The sequence below is a fragment of the Aythya ferina genome (assembly GCF_964211825.1).
Source record: "Aythya ferina genome assembly, chromosome: 14".
Taxonomy (NCBI): domain Eukaryota; kingdom Metazoa; phylum Chordata; class Aves; order Anseriformes; family Anatidae; genus Aythya; species Aythya ferina.
In genome coordinates, this window is record NC_140312.1 from 5,936,907 (window position 1) to 5,964,466 (window position 27,560).

Sequence of the window (27,560 nt, forward strand, 5' to 3'; positions counted from 1 at the left end):
GCTACCATCGCTTAAACCTGACTGCAAGCATTCCTGGACAACCGTTTTAGAAGTGCTCGCTCATTGCCAAGACAAACTCCCACCGCAGAGCATGGAATTGCAGCTGAGGAGAACATGCCTCTGAAATAAGCTGCCTGCTGCCCTGCCCTCGAGATCAAAGGAGAGCACAAGACTGACCCACGTCACCGCAGGCACTGCGCAGTATTAGGGCTGTAGTCACCATCTCACAGGAGGAATTCTGATAATTTCATCTCCTGAAAGGCAGAAGCCACTATTTTAACCATCAGCTTGACACCATGAGCATGCAGGAACTCAGCCATCTTAAACTATACTTCTCCCTATGCCCACACACCTTCCCTTGGTCTGAAATCTTTCTATAGCCAAGGAGGTGACAAAAACAAGTAATTTAAAAGCTTGGAGAGCTGCGAAGAGAACATTTTAAGAGGTGGAAATGGGCATTTATTCTATGTGATGGCAGCACGTTCAGTGTAAGGCAAACATCAGTGCAGGAAGCAGGGCACAGCCGGGAAGTGAGGAGTCATTTTTCTGAAATACATCTGGCAGCATACACACATCAGCAGAGCAGCTGAGGGAGCTGTAATTTCAGTCATTTTAGAAGCTTTTCTGGTGTACGTTCGAGCACACACAGCACCTCTGTTGTGGCTGTCATCAGACTAAAGCTGCTCAACTTCTGAGCACGCCTCAGCACGCAAACACACAGAGAAAAGGTTTTAAGAGAGCTTTAATAATGAAAGGTGCAGCATTGTTTACAGACGACGTCCACGGCGACCACCCTTTCTGCGAGTACTGTCCGAGGGGATGGGAGTGACATCCTCTGCGGGAGCAAAGAAATAAAAAACAAGCAGTTAGCTTCCAGAGGAACCCCAAAAAAACTGGGCAAAGCCACTCACCCCAAGCAGTCAGCCCCAACATCCTGCAGCTCAGCAAGCAGCTGTTGTAGAAGCCACACACTGGCAGAACAGTCCACGGGAGGTAAAGCACCCGTGAAATCACCAAATGCTGGTACCCGAGGATTTTAATGCCAAGGATGCAGAAATCCCCATCTTCCTGCCCACCTAAACCAAGCACTTCTGAAGAAACACACCACACACAGTGCGACTTTCAGGGCACCCGGCACTACCACGTCTTGCAACTCCCCTACAAAGTTCAGGATTCTCCCTCAAACAGTTTGAGGAACTCGGTTTAAGAATGAGTAAGTAATGACTACAACAAGCACGGTACTTCCAGGTAACCCAACAGCTCTGGCACAAGCAGTTCCAGCACAGGCCCATCATGGAGCCAACCACTTGGAATCTGGAGCCAACTCACGCCACCTCCTGGTGAGTCTTCAATTAAAGAACCCTGTGGCATATGGGCCCAGAGCTCCTTCTGCTTCATAATTCCTCAAAACTTTACTTTAGCAGCGAGGCCCCACACTGACACACGGTGCCACGTGCCTCCATCACTCACCAATACGGCCGATCTTCATCCCGGATCGGGCCAGAGCTCTCAGGGCTGACTGGGCACCAGGACCGGGAGTCTTGGTCCTGGAAGGGAGAATCGCAGCCATCAGTTCTCTTAAAGATTCACAAGCTGAACACAATTCACAAACAATTCATTTAAAAAATCAGTTTCCTCACTTCAGAACGTCCCAATACTGGAACTCACCTTCCTCCTGTCTCAGACCCAAACCGAACAGGTTCCAAGAGCAGGCACACCCTCTGCATACCAGTGCCCGCCCCCCCAACGTACCTATTGCCACCGGTTGCCCGCAGCTTGATGTGCAGGGCAGTGATGCCCAGCTCCTTGCACCTCTGGGCGACATCCTGAGCTGCCAGCATAGCTGCGTAGGGAGAGGACTCGTCTCTGTCAGCCTTCACCTTCATGCCACCAGTCACACGGCAGATGGTTTCCCTGCAAAAAAGAAAAGAACACGTTCAGAAAAAGGAATTCCATTCTCCTTCCTATAAAACAGCTTCTGCCTGGTGATGGAATGAGCCATTTTGACACGCTGCTGGATCAGTAAGCCACTCTGCAGTGCCTCAAGCACAATATTCACCACAGAGGTGCACAGCAAGACATCTATGATTGCGAACACACAGCATCTTATCTTATAGCTTCTCGAGGGCCGCCATGGATCTTCTTGCCAAATACAATCTTTGTTTTCAATAGTGTGAAAGCCAGGTACTGCAGCGAGGCGACCAGTGTGCAATACTCACTTGCCAGAGAGATCAGTTACGTGGACAAAAGTGTCATTGAAGGAAGCGAAGATGTGGCAGACGCCGAACACGTTCTCTCCTTCAGCCACCTGAGGTCCCAAGCTGATGACCTGTTCTTCCTTCTTCTCCTTGCCCTTACGGGGTGCCATTTCTGAACAAAACCAACAAAATTACACATTAGTACATGAAATATGCATGATAATAGATTTCGCAGCATTCTCTTAAAGGATTTTATGAGCTGCTCTGCAATTCCAACCTCCTACAAAGCAGGACAACTGAGTTCCTGATGGCAACTGCATCTGGCAATTTTGAGGTATAATTGGACATCTTAAAAATAACAATAATAAAAGAGAAAACCAAAGAAGTATTTGCAGCTTTGCTGTATGCTGGCAAGCAGGCCAGCACCCACAACTGCGTAGAGAGGTCTCAAGCTGCTGGTGCTTCTGCCTTTAAAGCCTACACCTCACATGGATGGTGGCAAATGGAGCAATCAGGAATGTTTGGTTAGGTGCTTGGCGAACCCACACATCTGCTCCTTGAAGCACAAAGTGATGGTTCCCTGTTGTCCTCTCTTGCCAAACACCAGCTAGAGTAGGTGCTTCGCAGCAGAGAAAAATATAGTGACTTCATTAAGAAAATGAACTCAAGGCATGACCTACTTTTATCCACAAACCTTAGCCTGGTGGCCTCCTGTTTGCTTAGGAACATCACATAACTGTGTTAAATCAAGGTCTAAAAGGCCACCACAGGGCCACTCCAATAAATTTTTCTGGCATGCCCAGCAAAAGGCTGCATCGACGTTACTGTCCCAAAGCAACTCCACTGCTTACAGGCTCGTAAAGCCCAGCAGCACTCGCCTCCCCAAGCAAAGCAAGCACTCAGCCACGGGCAATTTTTGCCAGGTTTTGCCCCAGAGCAACGCGCCTGCTGCTCCTCAGCACCCCACTGAGCACACGCTGGACGCGGACCCGGCACCCAAGAGGCCCTAAGAAGCCGCTGCCAGACCCAGTGCAGCCCCCAGCCCCCCAGCCCTTCTCCCCTTCCCCCCGTCCGGCCGTGCCGTGCCCCTCCCGCTACCCCGGCCCTCCAGCCGGCCGCCCACCTACGCCAGCCCCCGGCTCGGCCGCGGCCTAGCGCCGCGCTCCGCCGGGACCGCCTCCCTCGGGCAGCCCCGGGGCCGGGCAAGCGGGCGGCGAGCGGGTCCGGCCGGGGGAGCCGGGGGAGAGCCGGGGGGAGGCGCGGACAGGCGGATGTTGTCGGATGGCGGCGGGCGGCCCCCACTCACCCGCCCGTCTGCTCCGGCGGCCGCCGCTGGAAAGGAAGTGGCAGCGCGAGGGGGGCGGAAGGGGCCGCGCTCAGCCGGAAGGGATGGCGGCGGGAGGCCGGCTTCCGCCCGCGCGCCGCAGCTGACCTCCTCAAGATGGCGGCGCCCGCATCCACCGGGGTTGACCTGCTCAAGATGGCGGAGCTCGCCGCTCAGTGTGCCCCTCCCCAACATGGCGGCGCCCGCCCCGACCGGCACCGCCCTCCTCAAGATGGCGGCGCACCCCCCCCTTCCCGGGGCCGCCCCCTTCAAGATGGCGGCGGTCGCTTCACAGCTGTCCCCTCCCCAAGATGGCGGCGCCACGCTTCAGAGGGATGCGGTCCCTCAGAGCCTTTCTCGGTCCCATTGGGCGGCGTTTTGCCATAATTAAACGTCTTCCTAAGCACTACACAATGGTGCCACACGGCCCAGCTTCCCTACGTGTTGGGATGGGTCAGTGCATGTGCCAGGAGTGTGGGCTACCAGGGCTCTCAGCTGGCCACCAGCCCTGTGTCAGCCCCTCTGCCCGTTGTCCCAGGAGGCCGTCAGGTCTCTGTTTTAACCTAGTTTCACTGACAGAAGCCATCCTGAAGCAGAAGCCGCAGTGCAGAGCTTTCCGTTGGGCTTTGTGCACGCATCGAAGTTTTGTTCAAACGTAGCATAGCCATGTGGCAAGTGCCCCCTGTATAACATACTGCTCATTGCAGTTCAGTGAAGCAAAATAAATGAGATGGGGAGCACTTAATATTGGCATAACTACATCCACCCCAGGGCCTCCCTCAGCACATTATGGCTCTGCTCGTGGTAGGGGAGCCCTGGAAGTGCATGCCCAGAGTGGTTTCACAAACCAAGCTCGTGCGTGGGGACGGGACCTCAGGGCCCCCTGCTCCAGCAGCTGCCCTGGCACCGGGCAGAGCTGGCACCGCGCCTGGGAGGCCCCGGCAGAGGCCGGGCACCAGCTGCTCCTTCTGCACTGCTGGCGGGTGGCTGAGCACAACTGCATCTCCTGTGGGATCCAGACAGCCGCCCGGGTTCATCGGCTGTAGGAAAAGCTCAGACACGTTTGTTCCAGAACACTGGAAAGGCCTGGAGTCCTGCAGGGCAGGGCTGTTCCTCCACCAAGACCCCATCCACCCACAAGACTCCTAGCTATTGACAGCACCGGGTCTAAGCTTAACGTCTTCATCCAGGAGAACAGCTACCGCTCAGTTCAAGGCTTTCGATTAAGACCTTAAAGCCCTAGCTTAATGTGCAGCGACCTTGCCTGACCCATTAAAGAAAACCAAACAGGGAGACGCTCTACAATCAACATCTCTGTTGACATCTTAGACCTTCAACCTCGTTGTTCAGCTGCCTGATCCCAGGAGGCTCCTAGATGAGGCTTACCTGCTAATGTAGCCCAGCTGTACGTGCTTCTTTGTCCTAACAAATTTCTGCAGGAATCAAGTAGGTTTCTAATGTTGTTACTGTCTGCCTTATTTCCTCCTCTAAGAGCTGGTTGCATAACGCTTCCTATCATTCTCACAGAAAAGTCATCGCTATAAGACTATAAGGAGGTGTTCGGGAATTTTACCCATAAGGGGATGTACATAGAGACTTTAATATGCATAAGTCTTTGGAGCATTTTCTCTTTAGGAGCTAATGGGAGATATTTAAATACACATAATTCTCTGCTGGGAAGTCAGAAGGCTGATGTAAGTGGCACAGACTTTATAGCTGTGAATGATGGTGCCGGGACTCCCTCCTGGAACAATTATCTGGGGAGACTTCTTACACCTCTACAGCAAATAGAATGTAAATTTGTAAAGTTTGACATTACGGCAATCCAGCAAGTGAATATTTAAATCAGCTCCAACTGATTTAAATGGGGCTCAGGAGAGTAAAGATGGGAAACATCAAAGACCTTTGGAAAAAAGACAGATTGAACCTGACTTAATAGCACTTGCGATACGCTTCCTGGGCCTGATCCTGCCCCGCTTCTCTAAATTCCTCCTCAGTGAAACCAGGGGAGCAGAGGAGAAGCAGATGGCTGTAGATGAGGTCTGAGGGAGGCTCCATGTAATTGTTCCACCGGAGGGATTGCACAATCTGAAGGCCTGAAAACCCTTCTGCAGGGAGGGTCCAATGCCTCTGCTTGGACAAAGGAATTTGCTGCTGGCTGGTGGGAAACTTTTGAATCCCCTTAGTGCCTTGCCTGGTGCTTTTTTGCTCTGGCATGAAAAGAGGCCAGTGCAATGCATTTGTCTGCTGCTGAGTCCCCTTGGATAGCACCGCCTTCTGCTTCTGATGCAGAGGGCTAGGAAGGCTGAGCAATCCTGGGGTGTTGAAATTTTTTTAGGGGAGCTTCCACGTGCCCAGCAAGGCCAACATCTTTCAGGGTATCTTTTCCCTTCTCTGGCCAAGCATGCAAGGTCCCTCCAGGGAGAAGAGGTTTGTTCTGTAAGGCTTCCCTGCACCTCCCTGTGCCTCCTCCCAGGAATGATAAAGCCCACTTAGCTCCGTGGGCCACCCTGCCTGCTCCTCTCTTCATTAGCAGCTTGCCGCTGCACCAGGGATCTTCCAGTTTAAATATTGAATGATAGTCTTTTAAAATATACATTGGCAGGACTGCTGTAATTCCAGCCAGGGGCTCCAGTGACACCGGCTGCGGGTTGATTTGACTGAGGAGGGGAAGGACGGGGCTGGTGGCCTGGGCAAGGCTGATCCCCCCGTCACTGCTGCCCTTTGCCTGCCCTCTGTTCTGACACAAATCCCGATGGCAGGGACTCCTCCGTGCCCTATTTTTACCCAGATTTGAGACGTGCTGATCTGAGGGGCTGGGTTTCCCTCTGTTTTGCCTTCCCTCCCTTGAATCTCACCTCCCTGAGGATCTTTCCTCCCCTTTTTGCTGTTTCTCTGCTTGCTCAGTGCAGCCCCGTGTGCATGCACAGGGCAGACAGCGCTGATCTTCCCCGAGGCTCGCACCCGCCTGCAGATGATGTCCTTGTGGAACAGATGCAAGCCAGAGGCACGGAAACGGGCGAGCTTCCACATGTGGGGTAACGGGCTGAAACAACCACTGGCGCTCCAGCTGAACCTCCAAAAAACCCCAACAACCCAGCGCTTCCCAGTGCAACGCTGCCCACAGCCCCAGAGCAGCTGGGAAGCAGGCTGGGCCCAATCCCTCATGGCACCCTGCGGGATGGGGTTTTCCTACTCCCAGGGAGGATTTCTCCCCTCTCTCTTTGCCCCAGGCTTTGCACCAGTCCTGGTGTGTCTGCAGGGGAGCTGCCCGAATGCCAGCCAGGACCAGGCTGCCGAGGACCCAGGAACATTCCCAGGCTGGGATGATTCACAGGAGGGGCACCCGGCAGGGACTCGAGGACTGCGTCCTCCAGCCTGGTGGGAAGGATGCTCAGGCCACAGCGAGGTCAGTGGCAGAGACGATGTGTATTTGCTTTGAGAAATCCCTCAGATTTAGTTCTTAAACATGTAATTAAAATTCCAGCTGCTTCTTGGTTGTAGCCTCTCCAGCCCATGGGAAACCCACAGACAGGGTGACACTGCAAGCGGATTTCGTAACTCAGCCAGTGACTAAACAAAAAGGGAGCCTGAGAGCTGAAATGGGAATGCTGCTCTCCATCCCTCATCCTGCCCAGGCTTTGGCCCTGGTGGAAACCAGCCCCGGTTTCCCACTCGCTGCGTGCTGCCGCTAGACCGATGGTCTCACTGATGGCCTTGAAACGGAGACTGGAGGAAGAAGAGGCCGAAGTTATTCCTGGAGGCTGAACTCTTGCCATCTGCCTGGTGTGGAGCAGGGTCTGCGCCTGGGACTCTCGTGGGGCTGGTGGGCAACAGCTCCAGGCCCCTCACATTGACATCATTCCTCTAATAACGCCGATAAAGTGAAATTCAGGGCCATGAATGCAGCCATTCACAGGTTTTAAAAAAATAAAGAAAAGTTTTTCCTTTCACTTCTAAGGCCATCGGGCTTCTTAGTTTTAGAAATGCCGTTTGTGCATGCACACATGTAGAACGATGTGTCAGAAACAGGCATAAGAAGATTAAAAAAAGAAATCTCCAACGCTGAAGTTAAAGCACTTAAGGAATTGGCAGAGACTTCAAGAGCCGGTGTCTGGTCCTAATGAAGTTGGTGGAAGTGCTGCCATGGACTTCAAGGGGACTGTAATTTGGCTGTAACTCAGTAGGAAGCTGAAGGTGTTGATTAATAAATTGGAGACAATGCAGAGGAAAGCTGCTAAACTTCTTTCCAACAGATGTGCTGAAGAGGAGCCTGCAAGTCAAAATATGCAGGAAAGGAACTGGTTTCCACTCTATTTGCAAACAGGAGAGAGGGGAAAAAAAATAGCTGTCTGATATTCATGTAAAACAGTGGAACTGGTATTAATAAATATGAATGTATTTATGAGCAGCCTTCTGTGTCCAGCGAGTAGGTCATTCTTTTCGAAAAAATTGTATTAGCAGATGCCTGAGTGAGTGTTCAACAAATTCCTTTTTCTCCAAAGTAAGTGTTCAGTGGAAAATTTTACCACTGGAGACTGTGGATTCTGGAGGTTGTCCTCAGATTTTGGTGTGTGCCTTTGATTACTCATCGTTGGCTTTTTGTTCGATGATTTGTACATGAGTTTCCTCTGTTAAAACTCTGACAGAGGTTAGCTTGGCCTCAGAAGGCTATTCCTAGTGCAGATACTCTTTCAGGCTGAGTTTGCGAATCGTTTAAGGCTGAAAAAAAAATTCCTTTAATATTCCTTACAGCAGCTCGCAGTTGAAAAATTTCCTGTTTGTCCCTTTTTATTTTCCGAGCTTTCAAGTAACTTTGGCTTAGGCATGATATTCAGAGATCTTTGGAGAAAATACTTGTGAGAGAAGTGAATGTTTAAGGATAAGGAGTCTTTGACTTCAATGAATGCCTCAGAGTGCGTTAGAAAATTTGCAGTCGTAATTGTCTGCGATTCTTTAAGTCTCCTTCCCTATTATTTCTTTTTCTTTCTTTCCCTTTTTTTGTTTTGTTTTGTTTTGTTTTGTTTTGTTTTGTTTATCTGCTTGTTTCATTTGATTGAAATTGCTTCCTCACCTCCCATCGAGTAGGAAGCTCTCCCAGAGCGTGCTGCCAGAGCCAAACTCCAGACAGACCTTCTGCTGCGTCTCGTCCCCGTGGGCTGGACACGAAACCTCGTGGGGTCTTCTTCATGCCCATGCCGTGCAGCTGCCCCGGGGTGTGGGTAATGCACCCAGCCGGGCTGGGAGCAGACACAGCCCTGCAGGCGCAGCACGAGCTCCTGTCATGCCTTGGAACGGATGTAGGGAGATCTCAGAGAAGGTGTTTTGTTCTCAGCATTGCTTTGAAACGCCTTGGCAAGGCATTCCCCTGTCGTACGCAAACACGTCAAAATCCGGGATGGGAGCTCAGAGTCTTGGGGATAGGTCGGACGGGTGCGGAGCTCCCAGCTGTTCCTTCCTCTGCTTTGTCTTGTTTCTCCGTTTCCGAATCAGCTCATCCAGCTCCATGCATTTCCTCTGCTTTGAGACGAGCCCACGCTACCTCGCGCCCTTCTGCAGCACCCCAAAGTCCCTCCAGCCCCTCATCGGCTGCCCCCAGGGGCTGACCCAGCCCTGGAAGCAGGGTCCTCGTACCACGGGTGGGCACAGCCCTGCTCGGGGCCCTCAGCAGCCACACGGTGTGTGCTGGCGAGCCCGACCTGGGCAGCTCGTGCCACCCAGCACAAACTCCTTCCCGATGGGATTGTGTCTCCACGTGGCTGCAGAGCCCCCGGCAGCCCCTGTTTTTCCCCTCTCTGAGGAATGAAGGGAATCTGTGTGTGCACAAGGGTCCTGGAGGCAGCCAGCCCTTGCCTCAGATGTACACCTTGGAGTTGGGGTGGGAGAGCTGGAATTTGTTGTGAGATCAGCCCTGGGTCCTGCAGCTGGGGAGGAGGACGGGGACGACCTTGGGCTTAACCAGCTTCAAAAATGTGACGTGGAGTGTGCAAAGAGAAAAATAAAAGGGCTTTTTTGTGGGAGACAGCAGCCCGGCACACCAATTACACCAAACACGGCTGGGGCTGCATCGTTCAGGACACCCCGCTGTGCTCGCCTCAGGGAGCAGCAGTGGGAGAAGGGCCCCGATGGGAACCTCACTGAGGGGATCAAACACATCCCAGCCCCGGGGGGTGGCTTGGGACCCTTTGGGGGACCCTTTTTGGGACTTTTTTGTGGTGAGATCATGGCACAGCTGAAGATAACACCCTGTGTCTCGACGTGACAGGGGCTGAGCGCGGACCCCTCAGCACCACGGGGCGGGGACCGCCGCCAAACTGGGACCGTGTGGGGACAAACGGCGGGGGCCGGGCCCCGTGCTGAGGGCACGGAGACCTCGGGGGGGCCCATCCCCGGCCCCAGCCCCTTCCCCAGCCCCATTCCCGGCCGTGTCGGCCCGCAGGGGGCAGGCTGCGGGAGGCGGGCCCGGGGGCGGCGCTGGCTGCGGGGCAGGGCCGGGCCGGGCCGGGCCGGGCTGGGCTGAGCCGAGCGGCGGCGGCGGCGGGGCCGTGGCGGTGGCGGCGGCGCGGAGCGGAGCAGGAGCGGGGCCCGCGGCCGGGCATGCAGGTACGGGAACGGGGACGGGGAAGGGAACGGGGACGGCAATGGGGACGGGGGCAGGCAGGCAGCAGGCAGGAGGAGCGGGGCCCGCAGACAAAGGGCGGCGAGGCCGCGGGGACGCCGAGCTCCGGCCTGGTGCTGCTGCTGCTGGTGGTGGGGCTGCTGCTGCTCCGGGTGGGAGAGGCTGAGGGGATCCGGTACTGCTGGTCCTGGTCCTGGTCCTGATCCTGGTCCTGATCTTGGTGCTGGTACTGGTCCTTGTCCCGGTCCTGGTGCTGGACCCGGTCCTGGTCCCAGTCCTGGTCCTGGACCCGGTTCTGGTCCTGATCCTGGTCCTGGTCCCGGTCCTGGTCCCGGTTCTGGACCCAGTTCTGGTCCTGGTCCTGGTCCCGGTGCTGGTCCCGGTGCTGGTCCTGGTCCTGGACCCGGTTCTGGTCCTGATCCTGGTGCTGGTCCCAGTCCTGGTCCTGGTCCCGGTCCTGGTGTTAGACCCGGTCCTGGTCCCAGTTCTGGACCCGGTGCTGGTCCTGGTCCCAGTTTTGGACCCGGTGCTGGTCCCGGTCCCGGTTCTGGTCCCGGTCCTGGTCCCAGTCCCGGTCCCGCTGTGCTGTGCCTCTCCCCATCGTGGCCCCTCTCAGTGGGAGCCGTGCCTGGAAGCCCCCCGGTCTCTCAGCACAGCCCCGCAGCCCGGCCCCACACGTCTCCATCCCACCGCCGCCCTCCCAGCAGGTGCCCAGCGCCACCACCTCTCTGCCCCTTGCAGCCAGCACCCGGCCAAGCTGTGGGGCTCACGGAGCTCCCCTGGGATCCACAGGTTTGGGGGTCAACTCACCACCACGACACGACGCAGGTGCCTGTGTTCGGGTGTTTGGGCTCTCCTCCTGTCCTTCTGCTGCTGCCCGGCTCATGGAGCTAATGGGGAGTGAGGAGGAGCAGGGCTTGCTTTCCCCAAACCCGCCACCCCCTGTGCACCTTCACAGCTCTGCAAGCTCTTGGCTCCATCAGGCCTCGCATCCCTTGGGGTTCCCCAAGCTTTCCATCCCCAGTGTGCCGCACTGGGGGCTGTGGAAGAGCAGAGGGAGCAGGATGAGCCGTGCAGGGTGGATATGAATGCCTTCACTCCGCAGCTGCCCGGGCATCGGGCTCCGAAGGGCTCCTGACCTCTGTGCGGTACCAGGGGATGATGCAAACCGGCGCTGGGAGAGGTCAGAGCCGAGCTGCAACGTGGGCGTGAAAGGCGTGGGTTGTGAGGCCTGTGGTGTCCCCGCTCCCGAAGAGCATAAGCGACATTAATTAAAAATAATAAAGGATTAAAGGAGATCCAAGCAGCGCAGCCAAGAAGCGCCGTAATGGTCCACTCCTGTCACTTGGCGCGGCTTTGCTGTTCTGGCTGGAGTCTCCAGAAAGCACCTTATAATCCCCTCTAGAGGAGATCCTGGTATTTAGTCAGCCAGGAGTGAACTCCCGGAACTTTAATGCGTAGCTGTATTCTTTCCTGCCCAAAAATCTTTTGTTTTTTGTCTCCGCCTTTGCCTTTGTGCAGACAGGTTGTCCCCTCTCACTGGGGAACAGCCCGGGGTTCCCAGCGGTGCCGAAGCCGTGCAGCTTGGCCACTGCTGTCACCTGGAAGGCTTTGCTTCTCTCCGAGGCTGCTGCTGGGGATGTGTGGGGTCAGCTCACCCCTCCTGGCGGGCTGGGGTCCTCCTGCGAGCAGGGGATTTCCCTCCCCACGTCCCTGCTGGGTCCTCGCTCTACCTGCGCTCGCCAGCGCTTTGTCAGCGGCAGCCTTGAACCAGCAGCTCTTCCTGCAACAAAGCAGCATCTTGCTTCCTTCAGTCTCAGCAGTGTGTGTGTTTTACCGGGGCTGAGCTGGCTGATTTGGGGCTGAGGCGCGAGCAGGGAGCTGAGTGAGCTCCGTGCCTGCTCCCGCTGGCCGCGCGCGCGGGGAGCACGGCGGAGGAAGGGGGTGTTTTCCAAATCCAACAGCCGGGAGGAATTCGATAGGAAATAAGCTCCTCGCTTCTGAGGGATCTTGCTGTGGGTGGAGGAGAAGAAGGAAATTAAACAATAGCAAAAAAAACGTGCGTGGCGTGATAGGACAGGAAAAAAAAAAATCCTCGCTGGCCTCTGGCGGGGTGGCCGAGCATCTTCTCTCTGCCCGTGTGAGCACGGGGAATGACGAAGGTGGCAGCAGCGATGTTTGTATGGGATGCCCCTTTGTGGGAGCATCGGTGTGTGGGTACACATCACCCCAAGACCCTGTGTGAGCCCACCTGGGGGCTGCAGCCGGCAGATCCCCCCCGTGCTGCATCCCCTGGCTGCGGCGGGGCACGGGCGGTGCTGGCAGGGCTCCGACACGCTGCGTGTTTCCCCTCTTTCCCCATTTCCTGCGTCTTTGGGAAGCTGCTGGCTCCGTTTTGTGTCTCTTTGAGGTGAGGATGGGAAATCCATCCCAGCTCAACAGGCTGCCTGTTAGAGGTGGGCTCGTTCCTTTCCTTTTCTTTCCACGTCGAGCTGTCAGTGCTGTAAAGCAGGGCGGATTTTAACGCGCTGTTGGTGGTAACGGCAACAGCAGAAGCAAGGAAGATGCCTCACAAGTCAGAAACTAGGCTGGAGCGAAGGGAGAATGATTAATATTATTTTTCTCCGTGCTGCATCGTGGTGAAATATCGCGCCTACATCTTGCGATGGCTTTATGGCCATGGAGGGCTGCGGTTCCCAGTCTATGGTGTGTGGTTAGCCCTGCTGGACTTTCTGGACCTCAGGCCTCCTCCTGGGCTCCTCCAGTGCCAGGAGGTGGTGCGGTGCTGCTGCTGCCTTTTCCATTTTTACAGTGCCTGCCCCGTGCGTGCAGGTGGTTTCGGAGCAGGAGGAGGCAGGGCGTAGTCGTGTCGTGGGGTCTGGGCGGAGGGGACGTCAGCCGCTGCTTTCTCAGGGCCTGTCGCAGACCTTGGGGTCCCCAAGCGCCTCCTCACGAGGACTGTGTGTGTCGGGCCCCCCGCACGCCCTCGCTGTGCCCGTTGTGGTGCACGAAGGAGCGGAGCCACCGTCGCCGCCGGACCCCTGGCGAGGCTGGGTGAGTCACGGCGCGGCTGGAAGGAGAGGGCAGCCGGCAGCCGCTGATTCATTTTGTTTCCCTGCAAAAAGCCATCGACTGGAATGGCAGGGCTGGCAGCAGACGAATCGATCCGCAGCCGTAAAACCCTGCCCGCGCCTGCAGGCTGGGCAGCGAGGGGGCTGGGGTGGGCTGGGGTGGGCTGGGGTGGGCTGGGGTGGGCGGCTGCTCAGCCTCGGTGGTTCCTGGGCTGCTTTGGGGTGAGCTTTGGGGTGAGCGTGAGCAGCGGGGTGCTGCGGGTGGGATCACTCCTCGTGCGTTTGCTCGGAGCCCCTGAAGAGGAGGAGGAGGATGAGGCAGAGCTGATGCAACAGGCTGCACGTGGAGATCCTGCCCGGGTCCGTGCAGGCTGGGGACCAGCAGCCCCGATGCTGCGCTTACGGGGGACAAACCGGGCTTTACCAGGGATGGGTGAGAGGCTGGAAATAAATCCTGCAAGTGCCCCCTGTGCTCTGCACCTGCTCCCGGGCTCTGTTTGTGTTTCTCCGGGGCTGGTGGGCACCGCGGCCGCCTCTGCTACATTTTAAGGGTGGCAAAGTTTGGGCGGAGAGGTAATGTCTTTTATTAGCCCGGCTAATACCTTCAGGAAAAAGCAGATGTGCTGTGGGGCCGGAGGAATGCCCGCGTGCCCCGGCCCTGCCAGCTTTCCCAACTGCCTCCGTCGCTCTAATAAAAGATCCGACCTCTGCCTGGGCTGGCCCCCGACCTTGGGCCGGGCAGCGTCCCTCCAGCCTGCCCCGAGGGGCTGGATTTGGGGAGCCACAGCCTTCCTTGGAGCTTCCCCGGCCCTTCGGAGGCTGAATTCCTCCCGGGGAGGTTGCCCCTGGCTGCAGGGTGGATAGGGACCAGAGGGAGCATCCCCAAAGGCTCTGCGAGGAAGGGGCAGCTTGTGGGGGAGAAGCTGTGCAGAGCCTGAGCTCAGCCCTCCCTCCTCTTCAATTTGCTGTAGGACCAGGGATAGCAAATATAAATAGCAAAAGTTGGCATTGGAGGGGTTTAAATTGGTGTTTTTTTGGGGTTGGTGTCCTCATAGCAGGTGACAGTGCAGTGTGACTCCTTGCCTGCTCCCTGTGAAGTGTAAAAATTCACGTAAGATTATTTTCCTTCAGTCCTTTCTCTTCTTGAAGGTGCTTGAAATTCAGACCCTGCTCATCCAGAAAGGCTCTTGGACACTCGGAGAAGCAGGAGAACGGCCACGGCGCATTTCAAAGCAGTACAATCTGATTCATCGAGGGGATTTTTTCCTTCCCCCGTGAACCCACTTAAAATTCACGGAGAGTTTTGTCAGTCAGAACCCGTTTCAATTAACAGACAAAAGAAACTCTCCTCGTTAAGCGTCTCTTTCAATTAGGGTTGGGGCGAATTCCCCAGGCTCCCCTTCCTAACACAGGTTCCTGATGAGTGCAGGCGTTCCTGAGGCTTCAAGGGCAAAAAACCCACGCCAGGAGGAGGAACCTACAGAGCTCCTCTGCCTTTCTGGGGGGAGCCCCGATTCTAGCCTGGCCTTGGGCTCCTGGAGCTGGGTTCAGTCCCCAAATCTCCACATGGTGTCCTCGGGCTGGAAGGGACCTTAAAGATCACCCAATTCCAGCCCCCAAAATCACCTTGTCGTCTCCTGCCTCTTTGTTCCCCTTGGGTGAAGCTGGGGGCCGCCCGTGGCCGCCTTTGTCCTTTTTTATTTTGAATTTCACACCTTTTGGGGCCGCGGGACGGGGCCAACCACGCCAGCATCCTACGGTGAGCAGTTTGTCCCCATCCCCGGGGTGCTGTAACTACTGCTCGCTAAGCACTTAAGCAGCCCGTGCGTAATCTGGGGCTGAGCCCCTCCTGCTCTGGCCTCACCCAACCGCCCCGGTAGCGGCCGCGCAGCTCTCCTCGGCGAGAACGGGGCCGGCTTGGCCAAAACGGCCTCGTTTCGGCCCAAATATCACCGGCAGAGCGAAGGGAGCTCCCCGCAGAGGGATTTTAAACATTTTAAGGGGGATCTGGCTGGCGTCGTGCGTCTCTCACGGCTCACCCACCATCCTTGGGGTGTCTGTGGGGCTGTGCGAGACCCCAGGGCCTCTGGGGGGGCGAAGGGAGGCGTTGGAGCGGGCAGAAGTGTTTCCAAATTGCTGAGCTGAGCAGTGCAATTAACGTCCTGCCCCTAAATCCTCGTCCAGCCAGGCTTAACCCCGCGGGCTCGCTTACGTGCGGGAGCGCGGTGGTTATCCCGGGGCCACGTCCCCATCCCAAAATCTGGGGGGACAGAAGGGAGAAGGGTCCCCGGGGGGGCAGCGCCTCCGAAGGGTGCCGGTGGGGCGGGTGGGACGTTTGGGGAACATCTCTGCGGGTTGTCTGAGCCGTGGGGTCTGCGAGCTGCAGGGATTGGGGTCTGGGCACGGGGTCCTTGCCCTTTGTGGGGCTGGGGGCTGCCCCCCAGGAAGGTCGGTGCTGGCTGCATCCCCTGCAGCCCTTCCCGAAGCCGTGCAAGGGAGGCACGGGGGAGATTTGCCCCCTCCTCAGCCACATCACTCCCTCCTTTCGGAGCTCACCCCCAGTGCCGGGCCAGCTGATTGATCTGAGGTCAGGGCTCGTGCACCACCTCGATGCGTGCTGCCTGTACCTGCGGCACCCCCGGTAAATCGCAGGCTGCCGTGATGCTGATGCTGTTTGTCAGCCTCCCGGATTACGAGCACCGGTGCTAAGCCAGCCGCCAAGCGGGTGCTCCCCGCGTGGGGGAACGCCTTTCCTCTCCCTCTGCCCCCTTTTTAGCTCTGCCCTTCAAAATTCAAAGGGACAGAGGTGTTTCCACAGCCCTGCCTCCTGCAATCCTTTCTGGTTTAGCCCCGCTCTGTGCCACGCTGCCCTGGGCTGTGCCCCTGCACGTGGGGCTGGGGCTGCAGGGTTTTTGGCTGCTGTCTCTTCAGTAACCACCGTGGGTTGCAGGAGGCACCTGAGCAGCTTCTGAGAACCAGGTTAAGAGGAAGTTTAGCTCCCGCTGTCCCCTTGCCAGCTCTTTTGATTATTTTTGTTTTCCTATTTTACTCTTCCGGTTTTGTTTCTTTATTTTTAGAAAAATAGAGCAAAACCGTTGGTGTGCAGAACAACTTCTGTCCTGGACCCAAACCCACGGCAGGCTGGCAGTGGGATCTGACAGTGCCGTGCTCCCAAAAACAGACCCAGCAGCTCTGCATCCTCCTCCTCCCTTGCTGGGTTACTCCTGGTGGCTGCAAGTAACGGGAGAAATAAATCCAGGCAACAAAATCATCTTTATTAACGACTTTTTCCATTAAGTTTCTTATTCTCTTCCCACTTAGCTCCCTGGGGAGGAGGCAGTGGGATTCCTGCAGCCCCCGGGACACCGGGGCTGGGGGCTCGGGTGCGGGCAGCCTCACTCCCCGGGGAGGCAGGAGAGAGGCAAGGGTGTCATTGGATTGTTTGTTTTGAAACTGGGGGGAAATGAAGGAGAGAAAAGCCCTCGCAGGGTATTTTTAGTGCCAGCAGAGCGTTTCGGGGCCAGGAGGGAGGCATTCGGCTTGGCGCTCACCTCTGTAGGGTAAAGGGTGAGCTCCGTGCCCGCTGTGTCCCCGTGTCCACCCCTTGCCCTCACTGCCCCGTGTTTGGGTGCTGTTTTTTTTCCCCAAAACTTCAGGCCTTTTTATTTTGTTTTTCATTCTCCGGGAGGTTTGGGAACAGCCCGGGCGCGGGGCAGCCCCTGCAGCAGGTAAGGGCAGGAATGACAGGATTACCCCGCAAAGCCTCAGCGTGTAATCCCCGTTCAGCTGGCCACGTTTAATCCCGTTACCACCCGGATTAGCTTCGTCTGCCCCCAGCCCAGCCCTGCCTGGCTGCACCCCCAGCCTGCTCCCTCGGGGAAGGGGCTCGGCCCGGAGCTATTCCTTTTTTCCTCTTTTTTTTTTTTTTTTTTTTTTTAAGCAGCCCTTTTACAGGGAAAGGGGAAAAAAAAAAAAAAAAAAAAAAAAAAAAGAACAATTCCCAAGGTCCCTTTGGCTCCATGGGGACACCCCCGCTTGCCTTCGCGTTCCCCTCGGCTTTGTCTTGCTGACCTTGGTGGGATCTGCCCGCGGCGCCTGGCTGCCTGCCCTCAGCCCTCCCCTGCCACCGGGGACGTGTGGGGCGAGGAGGGCAGCGGGGTCCCGGCCGTCCAGAGGGGTCTTTCATCCCCGTACCAGCCCCTGACCTCCCTGCTCTCCCCGCTGCCAGCTCTGTGCCTCCAGCCTCCCCCTCCTGGTGCTCGGGGTCCCGCAGGATCTACAAGGGGCGCTCGGTTTCCCTGCTCCTGCTTTATTTCTGGAGCAGCCGGGCTCTCGCTGGGTGCCATAAAGCGGGGAGAAAGCGGGCACGGCGCGTGCCGAGGGACCCGACCGGCACAGAATAAAAGGCTGTGGGCCACGTGCTTGCAGCAGGGCAGGGAGGAGCGGCACTGCTGCGTGATAGAAAGGCTCAGCCGGATCCCGGAGCCGAGTTTGGGGCTGCTGGGGACCCCCTGGTGCCCCCACCAACACCGGGACCTCGCGGCACGCGAGCATCCCGGCCCCGCCGCGCGCTCGAGGCGCTCTCACTGCAAGCCCCAGCACGCCGGCACCTCTCCGAGGGAGCTGCCGGAGCCTCACGCCCGCCTAAACCACCTCCGAGGCGTGGGTCTGCGCTCTCCGTGCCCCCCTCTTTGTCCTCTCACCCCTTTTTTCTCTCTTGCAGGGCAGCGCGCGGAGCCGGGAGCCCCGGGGAGCCGCCATGGGCGCCCGCCCGCCCAGCGCCGCGCCGAGGCCGCCCGCCGCCCCCTCGCCCCTCTGAGCCCATGGAGCTGCTGCGGGGCCGCGGCCGCTGCCGCCGGGATTTCGGCTGGCCACGGGGACCCTCGGCGCCTCTGCCATGGTGACATGAAGCGGGCGGCGAGGGACGCCGGGCTGCCGGAGGGGAGCGAGCCTGCGCGCGCACGGGCGCCCCGCGGGGCTTTTTAATTTCTTCTTAGTCGCCTTGCTCCAGCTCCTTCGGCTCCTTTTCGTATCGGGGCGGTGGTGGACGTCTCTTCCCCTCCCCTGGGGCTGGAGAGGGGAGGGGAGCGGGCAGGGCTTTTGGGGGGGGCCCCGACTCGCCCGTGGATGCAAGGATGAGCGTGCTGGCGAGGGCGCGGAGGGGTATCCGCCAGGTGTCTCCCCAGGTGGTGCTGCTGCTGCTCTTCGCCTTCTGCCTGCTGAGCGTTTTCGTCTCGGCCTATTATTTATATGGCTGGAAAAGGGGCTTGGAGCCCTCCGGGGACGTGCCGGGGCCGGACTGCGATGAACCCAAGGTCGCCCCTTCCCGCTTGCTGCCGCTGAAGGCCCTGAAGGTGGCCGATTCCTCCCGCACGGACCCCTTGGTGCTGGTGTTCGTGGAGAGCCTCTACTCGCAGCTGGGCCAGGAGATCGTGGCTATTTTGGAGTCGAGCCGCTTCAAGTACAGGACAGAGATCGCCCCGGGGAAGGGGGACATGCCCACGCTGACCGACAAGGACCGCGGGCGCTTCGCCCTCATCATCTACGAGAACATCCTCAAGTACGTCAACCTGGACGCCTGGAACCGGGAGCTGCTGGACAAATACTGCGTGGAGTACGGCGTGGGCATCATCGGCTTCTTCAAGGTGCGGGGCTGAGCTGCTGCAGCAGGGGCCGGAGCCAGCAGGGTGGTGGTTTGGGGATGAGTTTGGCCCGGGGCTGTCCCTCTGCAGGTCCCCCTGCGCTGTTGAGGCGCTGCAGGGGGTGGGAAAGGCGGGTCTGCAGATGGTTGCAGGTGAGGGAGAGAAGGGGGGAGGGACCTGGCAGGGGCACAGGGTGAGGGAACACGCCTGGGGTGGGCAGGAGCCCCCTGCAGAGCCAGGCCGGGCTGCGGGGCCGAGAAAAAAAAGACTAGAAACAACAAAAAGCAAAGCTACGTGGCGCTGGGCTCTCCAAACACCCTTTCCCCTGCCTCCCCGTCTCTGCCCTGCCTCATTTAACCCGTCTCTCCCCCGGCAGGCCAACGAGAACAGCCTGCTGAGCGCGCAGCTGAAGGGCTTCCCCCTCTTCCTCCACTCCAACCTGGCGCTGAAGGACTGCAGCATCAACCCCAAGTCGCCCCTGCTGTACACCACGCGGCCCAGCGAGGTGGAGAAGGGCGTGCTGCCCGGCGAGGACTGGACCGTCTTCCAGTCCAACCACTCCACCTACGAGCCCGTCCTCCTGGCCAAAACCAAGTCGGCCGAGTCCATCCCCCACATGAGCGTGGACGCGGCGCTGCACACCACGGTGATGCAGGACCTGGGCCTCCACGACGGCATCCAGAGGGTGCTTTTCGGCAACAACCTCAGCTTCTGGCTGCACAAGCTGGTCTTCGTCGACGCCGTCTCCTTCCTGACGGGCAAGAGGCTCTCGCTGCCCCTCGACCGCTACATCCTGGTGGACATCGACGACATCTTCGTGGGCAAGGAGGGCACCCGCATGAAGGTGGAAGACGTCAAGGTGCTGCTCTTACGTCCTGGTTGGGTGGGCGGGGGGTTGCGTGGGGCTGGGGGGGAGTCCGGGAGCTTTTTGTGCTTGTTCTGGGATGCTGCTGGCTCCGGGGATGAGTTTTTCTGCCCTCAGAGCATCCTCTGGCCCCTGGGAGCCCCTTTCCTGGAGTGCTGCCGCTGCAGCCTTCTCAGGGCTTTCAGGGGTGAAGGTTTTTGCCCCGCTTTGCTGCAGGTTTGGTGGTGAGGCTGTGCCCCGCTGCCCCTGGCTGAGGTTGTTGTGCTCTCTCTCCCCCCTCGCAGGCGCTGTTCGACACGCAGAACGAGCTGCGCACCCACATCCCCAACTTCACCTTCAACTTGGGATACTCAGGGAAATTCTTCCACACAGGTGAGGGGGCCGAGGGCTTGTGAATCCAAAAATCCCAATCCAAAAAGGAGCGGAGAGGGGCTGCACGACACCACCCCAGTCCAGAAGCCTCTTTACTCCCCCGAGAGCGCCCCTTGCAGCTGGCACCCCATGCTAGGACCCCATACCCATTCCCTATCTCCACGTGAGCTGCTCCCTGCCCTATTCCAGGGTTCCCTTCAGCTCTGTGTACCCTGCAGTGACAGCAAGTGTCATCCCCGCAGGTACTGACGCCGAGGATGAAGGCGACGACCTGCTGCTGTCCTACGTGAAGGAGTTCTGGTGGTTCCCGCACATGTGGAGCCACATGCAGCCACACCTCTTCCACAACCAGTCGGTGCTGGCCGAGCAGATGACCCTAAACAAGAAATTCGCTGTCGTGAGTAAGACGCCGCCGGCGGGGGCGCTTATGGGGCCGGGATGGGATGGGGCGAGGGGTTACAAAGAGCTTTTGTAGGCTGCAGGATCCGAGGCGATGGCCTGGCCCGCTGTGGCCCCTCAGCTGGGCCGTGGAAGTGTCCCCACGTTGCCCCCTGCATGGCTGCAGCTGCACACACATGGCCAGCACCGCTGCCTGCCCTGGGGCAGCGTTAGTGGGAAGGCAGAGAGCACACCCAGAGGGCTACGGAGGGAAGCAGCCGCTTGGGTTTGTGCCTTGGACTTCACCCAAGCCTGAGGTTTCTGTTCGGCGCGGTGTGGTTTGATGCTGCCCTGGCGCTGGCCCCTGTGGCATCCCGGAGCGGGGTCAGCGCGGCTGCGTCGGGGAGGCGCCGGCTGCGGGGAACTCCCTCTGCAGGCCGAGGTGTTGAGGGACTCGCTGGCTTTCTAAGGGCAGGCTCTGACCTTTGGCTTGGCTGGGGATCGTCTGGCCTCTTGGAAAAACCTGGATCGGGCCCGGATAGAGGCAGCGTTGACACCAAGTCATGCTGTGATCCACTGAGCTGCTCATGACCGTCGTCAATCCAAGCCCAGTAAGGGCAGACCCAGTAATAACAAATTGGGTCCTACGGCCTGAGAGACGGCTCTTCAGGCCAACATGAATTCCCTGTCTGTTAATTAGAGGTGCTTAATTAAAGAGAGGGATTGGACCATCTTGACTTGTGCTGAAAGAGACGGGCATGGTGTCCAGCTTAAAATTTCCACGTTGCTTTATATCTCCTGCTGTACACCAGCACCACAGCCCTGTGTAGCTTTGGCTGCTCGGTCTCCACTGACGAGCTTTGCTGGTGCTGGCCTCAATGATGAGATGGCAGAGGTGAGGAAAGTCCAGGAGCAGCAAGTGTCCACCCAGTGTGCCTGCTCCTGGACCCCCTTTTTCTGGAAACTGCCCTGGTTAAGAGAGGGTGCACGGGTACAACCTGCCCTGCTTGCTGTCCAGGTGCTTGGAGCTGGGCAGTTCTTGGGGGGAGGCTGGTTTGAGCCGGGAGGCTGCGGTTTTGGGATCTCCCTGCTCACCCAGTCCCTGCTCCTTCCCCTGCAGGAGCACGGCATCCCCACCGACATGGGGTACGCGGTGGCCCCCCACCACTCGGGTGTCTACCCCGTGCACGTGCAGCTGTACGAAGCCTGGAAGCAGGTCTGGTCGATCAAAGTGACGAGCACGGAGGAGTACCCCCACCTGAAACCCGCTCGCTACCGTCGCGGCTTCATCCACAACGGCATCATGGTAGGTGGCCGGGCTGCAGCTCTGCTGCTTCTCTCCTCTGCAGGAGATTCTCCTCTCCAAAATCTTGCTGTGTGGTTTCTGGGCGGCTCGGCTACTTCAGCCCCAGCTGGAGGAGGCTGAGGGATCGAGGATCCCTTGCTAGTTTGGGATCCAGCCCCAAACTCCAGGAGGAGGCCGTGTGGCTGTTTGTTTCCTTGCCCCGGCTCCTCCACCTGCTCCAGACACGTCTCTCCCTCACCCCAGGTCCTCCCCCGGCAAACCTGCGGGCTCTTCACGCACACCATCTTCTACAACGAGTACCCCGGGGGCTCCAGCGAGCTGGACAAAATCATCAACGGGGGCGAGCTGTTCCTGACCGTGCTCCTCAACCCCGTGAGTACTGCCTGCCTGGGGACAGTGGCACAGAAAGCAGTGTCCCCAACAATCCCAGCCAGAGCAGGGGCTGTTGGTGCAGGGCGGGTGGGGCTCTGCTAAGCCCTGCTGCACCCCCTCCTCTTCAGATCAGCATCTTCATGACCCATCTGTCCAACTACGGCAACGACCGCCTGGGCTTGTACACCTTCAAGCACCTGGTCCGCTTCCTCAACTCCTGGACCAACCTGAAGCTGCAGACGCTGCCGCCCGTGCAGCTGGCACAGAAATACTTCCAGATCTTCTCCGAGGAGAAGGATCCGCTGTGGCAGGTAGGGAACGGGGGGAGCAGCCCGGTTTGAAGCCCCAAGGAGAGGGAAAGGGGGCATAGCTGCCCTGATCTGTGCAGGAGGTTGGGCTGAGTGGCCTCCTCAGCTTCCTCCCAGCCTGCATTTTCCTGTGATCCCATGGATAAGTGGTTTTTTTTTCCCACCTCTCTGTGGTTCTGCGGGCAGTTTCAGGGCAGAATTTGCCCCACTGACCTGGAAATAACCCCAGTGCTTTGCCCGAGCAGCTGAGTCGCAGTGTAGGGTCCGTCCAGGCTGCCTGGTCTCTGACCCTCCTCCTCCTCCTCCTCTGTGTTTCAGGATCCCTGTGAGGACAAGCGGCACAAAGACATCTGGTCCAAAGAAAAGACCTGCGACCGCTTCCCAAAGCTTCTCATCATCGGGCCCCAAAAAACAGGTACCTCCCTGCACCCCCCGTGCTGTGTGCATGCCAAGAGGCATGCCGGGTCCCCTGCACCCCACGGCGAGCTCCGCTCGGCCCTGCTGACCCAAAGCAAAGCAGGTCTGGCCCAAATCAGCTCCAGTTTTCTCTGTCTGAAGGAACAACTGCCCTTTATCTCTTCTTGGGGATGCACCCGGACCTGAGCAGCAACTACCCCAGCTCAGAGACCTTCGAGGAGATACAGTTCTTCAACGGACACAACTACCACAAGGGCATTGACTGGTAGGTCCTGGTGGTTCCCTGCCACGGGGGCAGAGCTGGGAGTGCTGAGCCCTTTGGGAGCAGGAGCATCGTCGTGGGGGTTTCCCATCACCCTCACAGCCACTGGGCTCTGGGCTGAGGGGCTGGGGGAGCCCGGCTGCTGCAAGGTGGGACGGATCCCACACAGCTCTGCCCCTTGCCGTCCCCCAGGTACATGGAGTTCTTCCCCATCCCCTCCAACACCACCTCCGATTTCTACTTTGAAAAAAGTGCCAACTACTTTGACTCCGAAGTTGCTCCCCGGCGAGCTGCGGCCCTGCTGCCCAAGGCCAAAGTCATCACCATCCTCATCAACCCTGCAGATCGAGCCTACTCCTGGTACCAGGTGAGCCTCCTGCCCTGCCTCGCCCCCAGCTCCCACTGGGCTGCGAGCTTCCCCCTCCCAGCTCGGTGTGGGACCTGGGCTGGCTCCAGGATCCCTGATTTTTGGCACCGAGCTGAGCGGGAAGCTCAAGAGGAGCTGCAGAGCTTCGTGGGCAGCCCGGGGTTTGGGTCCCGCGGGTGTCTGCTCCGGGAACAACCCCGCCTTGCTCGTGTTTGACAGCACCAGCGAGCCCACGACGACCCGGTGGCCCTGAAGTACACCTTCCACGAGGTGATCACGGCCGGGCCCGAGGCTGCTGCCAAGCTCCGGGCCCTGCAGAACCGCTGCCTGGTGCCGGGCTGGTACGCCACGCACATCGAGCGCTGGCTCAACAGCTTCCACGCCAACCAGGTAGGGACGGCACCCCGCTCGCCCGCCAGCCTCACCGCAGCACTGGAGCGGGACAAAAATAGCAAGCCAAGCTGTTCCTGGCTTCGAGCTGCCCTCAGGGGTAATCGGGGCTAGATCCCGACCCTGCTGTGACCTGCGTGGGGAGGCAGAGTGTGCTGCTGGCGGTGTAGGGGCCGCGTCAGGCGATGCTGCCCAGCTCCTGAATGATTTTTCCATCGTCGTTCAACCTTACGAGGCCTGTTAGCTGTCTGGTTCTGGCATAATTGCTGTAATGTAATCCCGGCTGGCTGTGGGTTGGACAGCCCTGAGCTGAAGCTCTCATCTTGTCCTGGGTAGATCCTGGCTCTGACTTTTATTTGCGTTTAATTTTCCAGCAGCCAAGGTAAGTGAGCACTTGGACATGTTCACCCTTGGCATTCAAAAGGGGAGGCTGCGCAGACTCGTGGCAGATTTGGCTCTGAGGTGGCAAAACACTTGGGGAAGCGTTGAAGAAGAGAGGAGCAGGCGTTGTTACGCCTCAGGAGAGCAGGGCTGGGAGCCAGCGGGAGGTGGAAACCTCACAGCCCTGCCTTCTTCCTCGCAGATTCTTGTCCTGGACGGCAAGCTGCTCCGAACAGAACCTGCCAAAGTGATGGAAACAGTCCAGAAATTCCTCGGGGTGACCAACTTCATCGATTACCACAAAACTCTGGCGTAAGTCCCGCCCTGAGAAATCCCTCCCTCGGCCTGGAGAGGGAACCTGCTGTTCCCCAGGGCACAGAGCAGGGCGTTGCTCCCGTAAATTCGGGGAAACGGGAGCACAGAGCTGTCCCGGGGCAGCACCCGGCCCCTGGGAGCTTGGAGCAGACACCGAAAACACTTTCAGACACCGAAGTCCACCATAGGAAGCAGAACCCTTCAGAGCTCCTAGAAAAACACAGTAATTTACCTCTGTGCTGGTCTGGCCTGCATGTCTGGCCACCCTGAGTGTGGGCCAGGGTTCTGCGGGGTGCTGAGGGTGTCCAGGGCTGGAGGGCACAGCAAATACCAGCCAAAAGCCCACGCAGCTCCCGCGCTTCCTCGCAGCAGGGCAGTGTAAGTAAGAAATGCATTTTTGTCCGGCTGTAGGGAAAACCTGTTGTACAGGTTGGTCGTTAATGAGCTGTTAGCTGGGCTGCTAATTAAAATGAGGCTCCGGAGCAGCAGCCGGGCAGCGGGGCTTGCCACCAGCCCTGGGGAAGGCTAGGGCAGGGAGCCCTGGGTGAGGCAGAGCTCTCCGTTCACAGGTTTGACCCAAAGAAAGGCTTCTGGTGTCAGCTGCTGGAAGGAGGGAAAACCAAATGCTTGGGGAAGAGCAAAGGGAGGAAGTACCCCGAGATGGATTCGGATGTGAGTACGCAGAAAGCCTCCCGGGACGGTGGTTTTGCTGGTGCTGTGCCCGAAACACGCGGCAGGGTGGGAGCTGGGATGGGGCAGGGCCCTGCCGGGTGCTGGGGTCGGGGCTGGGCGCATCGTCCCGCCCCGTTAACCCTCCTCCACCTTCTCCTCCCCTTGCAGTCGCGAGCCTTCCTGCGGGACTATTACCGGGACCATAACATCGAGCTCTCCAAGCTCCTGTACAAAATGGGGCAGGTTCTGCCCACCTGGCTGCGGGAGGAGCTGCAGAGCACCAGGTAGCTGCCGCCCCCAGCACCAACACGGCCCTGAGCAATATCCAGCTGCCACCTTCCAGGGGACCCCCGCAGCCCCCCCGCGGCCCCCGAGCAGGGCTGCCTGGGCACCGGGCTCCTGGCACCTCCCCGCCTGCCCCACGGCCGTTTTGTTTCTCGTTTTCTTCCTTTTTAATTCCGGGGCCTGGTGGTGAGGTCCTTTCCCGTCCCGCTCTGATGGGAGAAGCTGGGAATTGGCACAAATTCCCCCTTTCTCAGCCCAAAACTGGCCCTGAGTCCCCTGGGCCTGCGAGCGGCGGCAGAGCTGTTCTGCGCCTCCAAGTAGGCGATGGAGGGAGGAGCAGCTCCGGGCATGCTGGAGGTGACTGGTGCTGAGCTGGAGCAGAGGAGAGGAGCTGCTGGAGAGCCGACACACGAAGTGACCCTGCCCCTCACGGCAGGAATCGGGGATTTTCTGGAATTCCCCCCAAACCCAGCTCTAAAAATCGGGAAGAAAGGCGCCGTTTTGTTTCACGGACTCGGATGCTGTTTCCTTGGTCGTCTCCGTTCCTTTTCACTCTCCTCCTCCTCCTCCCGGTCCGTGAGCAGTGCGGGGGCACCGCTGCGGAGCAGAAGAAGGGTGCGGGGTGCTCGCAGCCCCTGCCCGAGGTGTTTTACACCCGTGGTGGTTCCTGTGGTACAGCCCCGAGGCGCCCGGCGGCCTGCGGGACGGGGCAGACTTTGAGATAACTGCAGTCGGAAGGATGCTGAGAACTTGGAACCTCTTGAATATTAAAAGCTAAAAGTATTTTAATAACGTCGGGGCGTGGGGGGGGGGTGGGGGGGTGGAGGGGAGGGCTCGGTTCGTTCTCGTTTTGTTTTAATTCGGTGCCAGAATTTGTACCTGAACCCCGAGGGTTTTACGTGGTCTCAGCTGTTACACGCGACGCGGACAAAAATCGGGGAGGGTGTGGGGGGGGGACACTGGGGCAGGTTTCCCAAGCACAGCCGTGGCTCCAGACCGCAGCGGTGACGTGCAGGAGCTGCAGCCCCGCTTCTGCCTCTCCCTCGCCCCCCGTCCGTGTGTCTGGGTGTCTGCTGCCACCTCTCATCAGCGGGGTTTGCCAGCGTGTCCCCGTCCCCGTCCCCATCCCAGGCTGTGAGTGTGAGCGTGTGTGCGTGTGTGTGAGTGCACCAGTGCCCCCACTGAGCCATACTGGGCTGCTGTGGGGAAGGGCCTCAATGCCTCAATTTCCTCGTGGCCTCTCCGGGATGCGTGTGCCAAAGGCTGGGGCAGGGAGCAGCTGGGGTGCAGGGAGGGGATTTGGGTGCTGTGCGGCCCCGAGCTGCCTGGTTTTGGGGCGCAGCGCGGGCACCCCCTTCCCGTGGGGACCAGGGGGCTGCCTGCCCCCCTCCCGGGCAGCACAGCATCGCCGGAGGAGCAGCCAAAGGTACGGGAGAGGACGGGGAGGAGGGAAGGACGCGTGCTGTCTCCAGCCCCAGGGAGATTTGGGGGCGCACGGATGAATTCGGGGTGCTGGGGACTCAAGCCAGCCCCCGCTGTGCTCCGTCGGCTCCTCGGCTCCGTCCAAGCCCGTCCCCGGGGTTGCGTTCAGAGCGTCCCAGTCGCTGCTGTAAGGTCCTGCTGAACTGACTGCTAATAAAAATAAAAGGGGGTGCGCTGGTTTTAGCTGCTGGTTTGGCCTCGTTCCCTGCTCTTCTGGCTGGAAGGGGACGTCCTGCGTTTCCAGGAGAGCTCCTGGTTTCCAACATTTCTGCGTGGGGTCGGAGCTTTTTGGGGGTGCTGGGCAGGAGCAGCACCCGTGTAGGGGCTGGAGGAGGTGGGGGGAACCAGGGCTGTGCTGGGGCTCGCAGGGCCCCGTGTCCCTTTTTTCCCCCAAGCACAAGCAGGGAGGGAGCGAGGCCCCCAGCCTCGTTTTCCTTGAGGTCTGTGCCCCGTGGGGGTCCCCGGTGCTCAGATGGAGGCCGGGGGTGCTGTGGGGTGGCACCTGGCCCCTTTGGACCCGGTCCCGTTCCCATG

The 27,560-nt window shown here is 58.8% G+C and overlaps 2 protein-coding genes across 2 annotated transcripts; one reads left to right on the forward strand and one right to left on the reverse strand.

Annotated features, from left to right (window-relative positions):
- Positions 1 to 724: 724 nt before the first annotated feature.
- Positions 725 to 3,712, reverse strand: RPS14 (ribosomal protein S14). Its single transcript, XM_084535645.1, has 5 exons — positions 3,505 to 3,712; positions 2,220 to 2,370; positions 1,753 to 1,914; positions 1,471 to 1,547; positions 725 to 835 (listed from the first exon to the last, which is right to left on the reverse strand). The coding sequence occupies exons 2-5, from the start codon at positions 2,366 to 2,368 to the stop codon at positions 768 to 770; spliced, it is 456 nt and encodes a 151-aa protein (XP_084391771.1). The 5' UTR covers positions 2,369 to 2,370; positions 3,505 to 3,712; the 3' UTR covers positions 725 to 767.
- Positions 3,713 to 10,002: 6,290 nt separating this feature from the next.
- NDST1 (N-deacetylase and N-sulfotransferase 1) lies at positions 10,003 to 27,209 on the forward strand. Its single transcript, XM_084535646.1, has 15 exons — positions 10,003 to 10,125; positions 17,936 to 18,857; positions 19,231 to 19,713; positions 20,004 to 20,091; positions 20,334 to 20,488; positions 21,590 to 21,775; positions 22,019 to 22,147; positions 22,276 to 22,458; positions 22,774 to 22,870; positions 23,014 to 23,137; positions 23,327 to 23,501; positions 23,721 to 23,891; positions 24,475 to 24,584; positions 25,157 to 25,259; positions 25,428 to 27,209. The coding sequence occupies exons 2-15, from the start codon at positions 18,348 to 18,350 to the stop codon at positions 25,545 to 25,547; spliced, it is 2,634 nt and encodes an 877-aa protein (XP_084391772.1). The 5' UTR covers positions 10,003 to 10,125; positions 17,936 to 18,347; the 3' UTR covers positions 25,548 to 27,209.
- The last annotated feature ends 351 nt before the right edge of the window (positions 27,210 to 27,560 follow it).

Excerpts from the sequence above, each read along its gene's own strand:
- NDST1 (XM_084535646.1), top strand. The coding sequence starts at position 18,348 with ATGAGCGTGCTGGCGAGGGCGCGGAGGGGTATCCGCCAGGTGTCTCCC. Across the intron at positions 20,092-20,333 it reads AGGGAAATTCTTCCACACAG|GTACTGACGCCGAGGATGAA; the intron begins GTGAGGGGGCCG and ends TCATCCCCGCAG. Across the intron at positions 23,502-23,720 it reads GAGCCTACTCCTGGTACCAG|CACCAGCGAGCCCACGACGA; the intron begins GTGAGCCTCCTG and ends CGTGTTTGACAG.
- RPS14 (XM_084535645.1), bottom strand. The coding sequence starts at position 2,368 with ATGGCACCCCGTAAGGGCAAGGAGAAGAAGGAAGAACAGGTCATCAGC. Across the intron at positions 1,548-1,752 it reads CGGGCAACCGGTGGCAATAG|GACCAAGACTCCCGGTCCTG; the intron begins GTACGTTGGGGG and ends TCTCCCTTCCAG. Across the intron at positions 836-1,470 it reads GATGAAGATCGGCCGTATTG|AGGATGTCACTCCCATCCCC; the intron begins GTGAGTGATGGA and ends TTGCTCCCGCAG.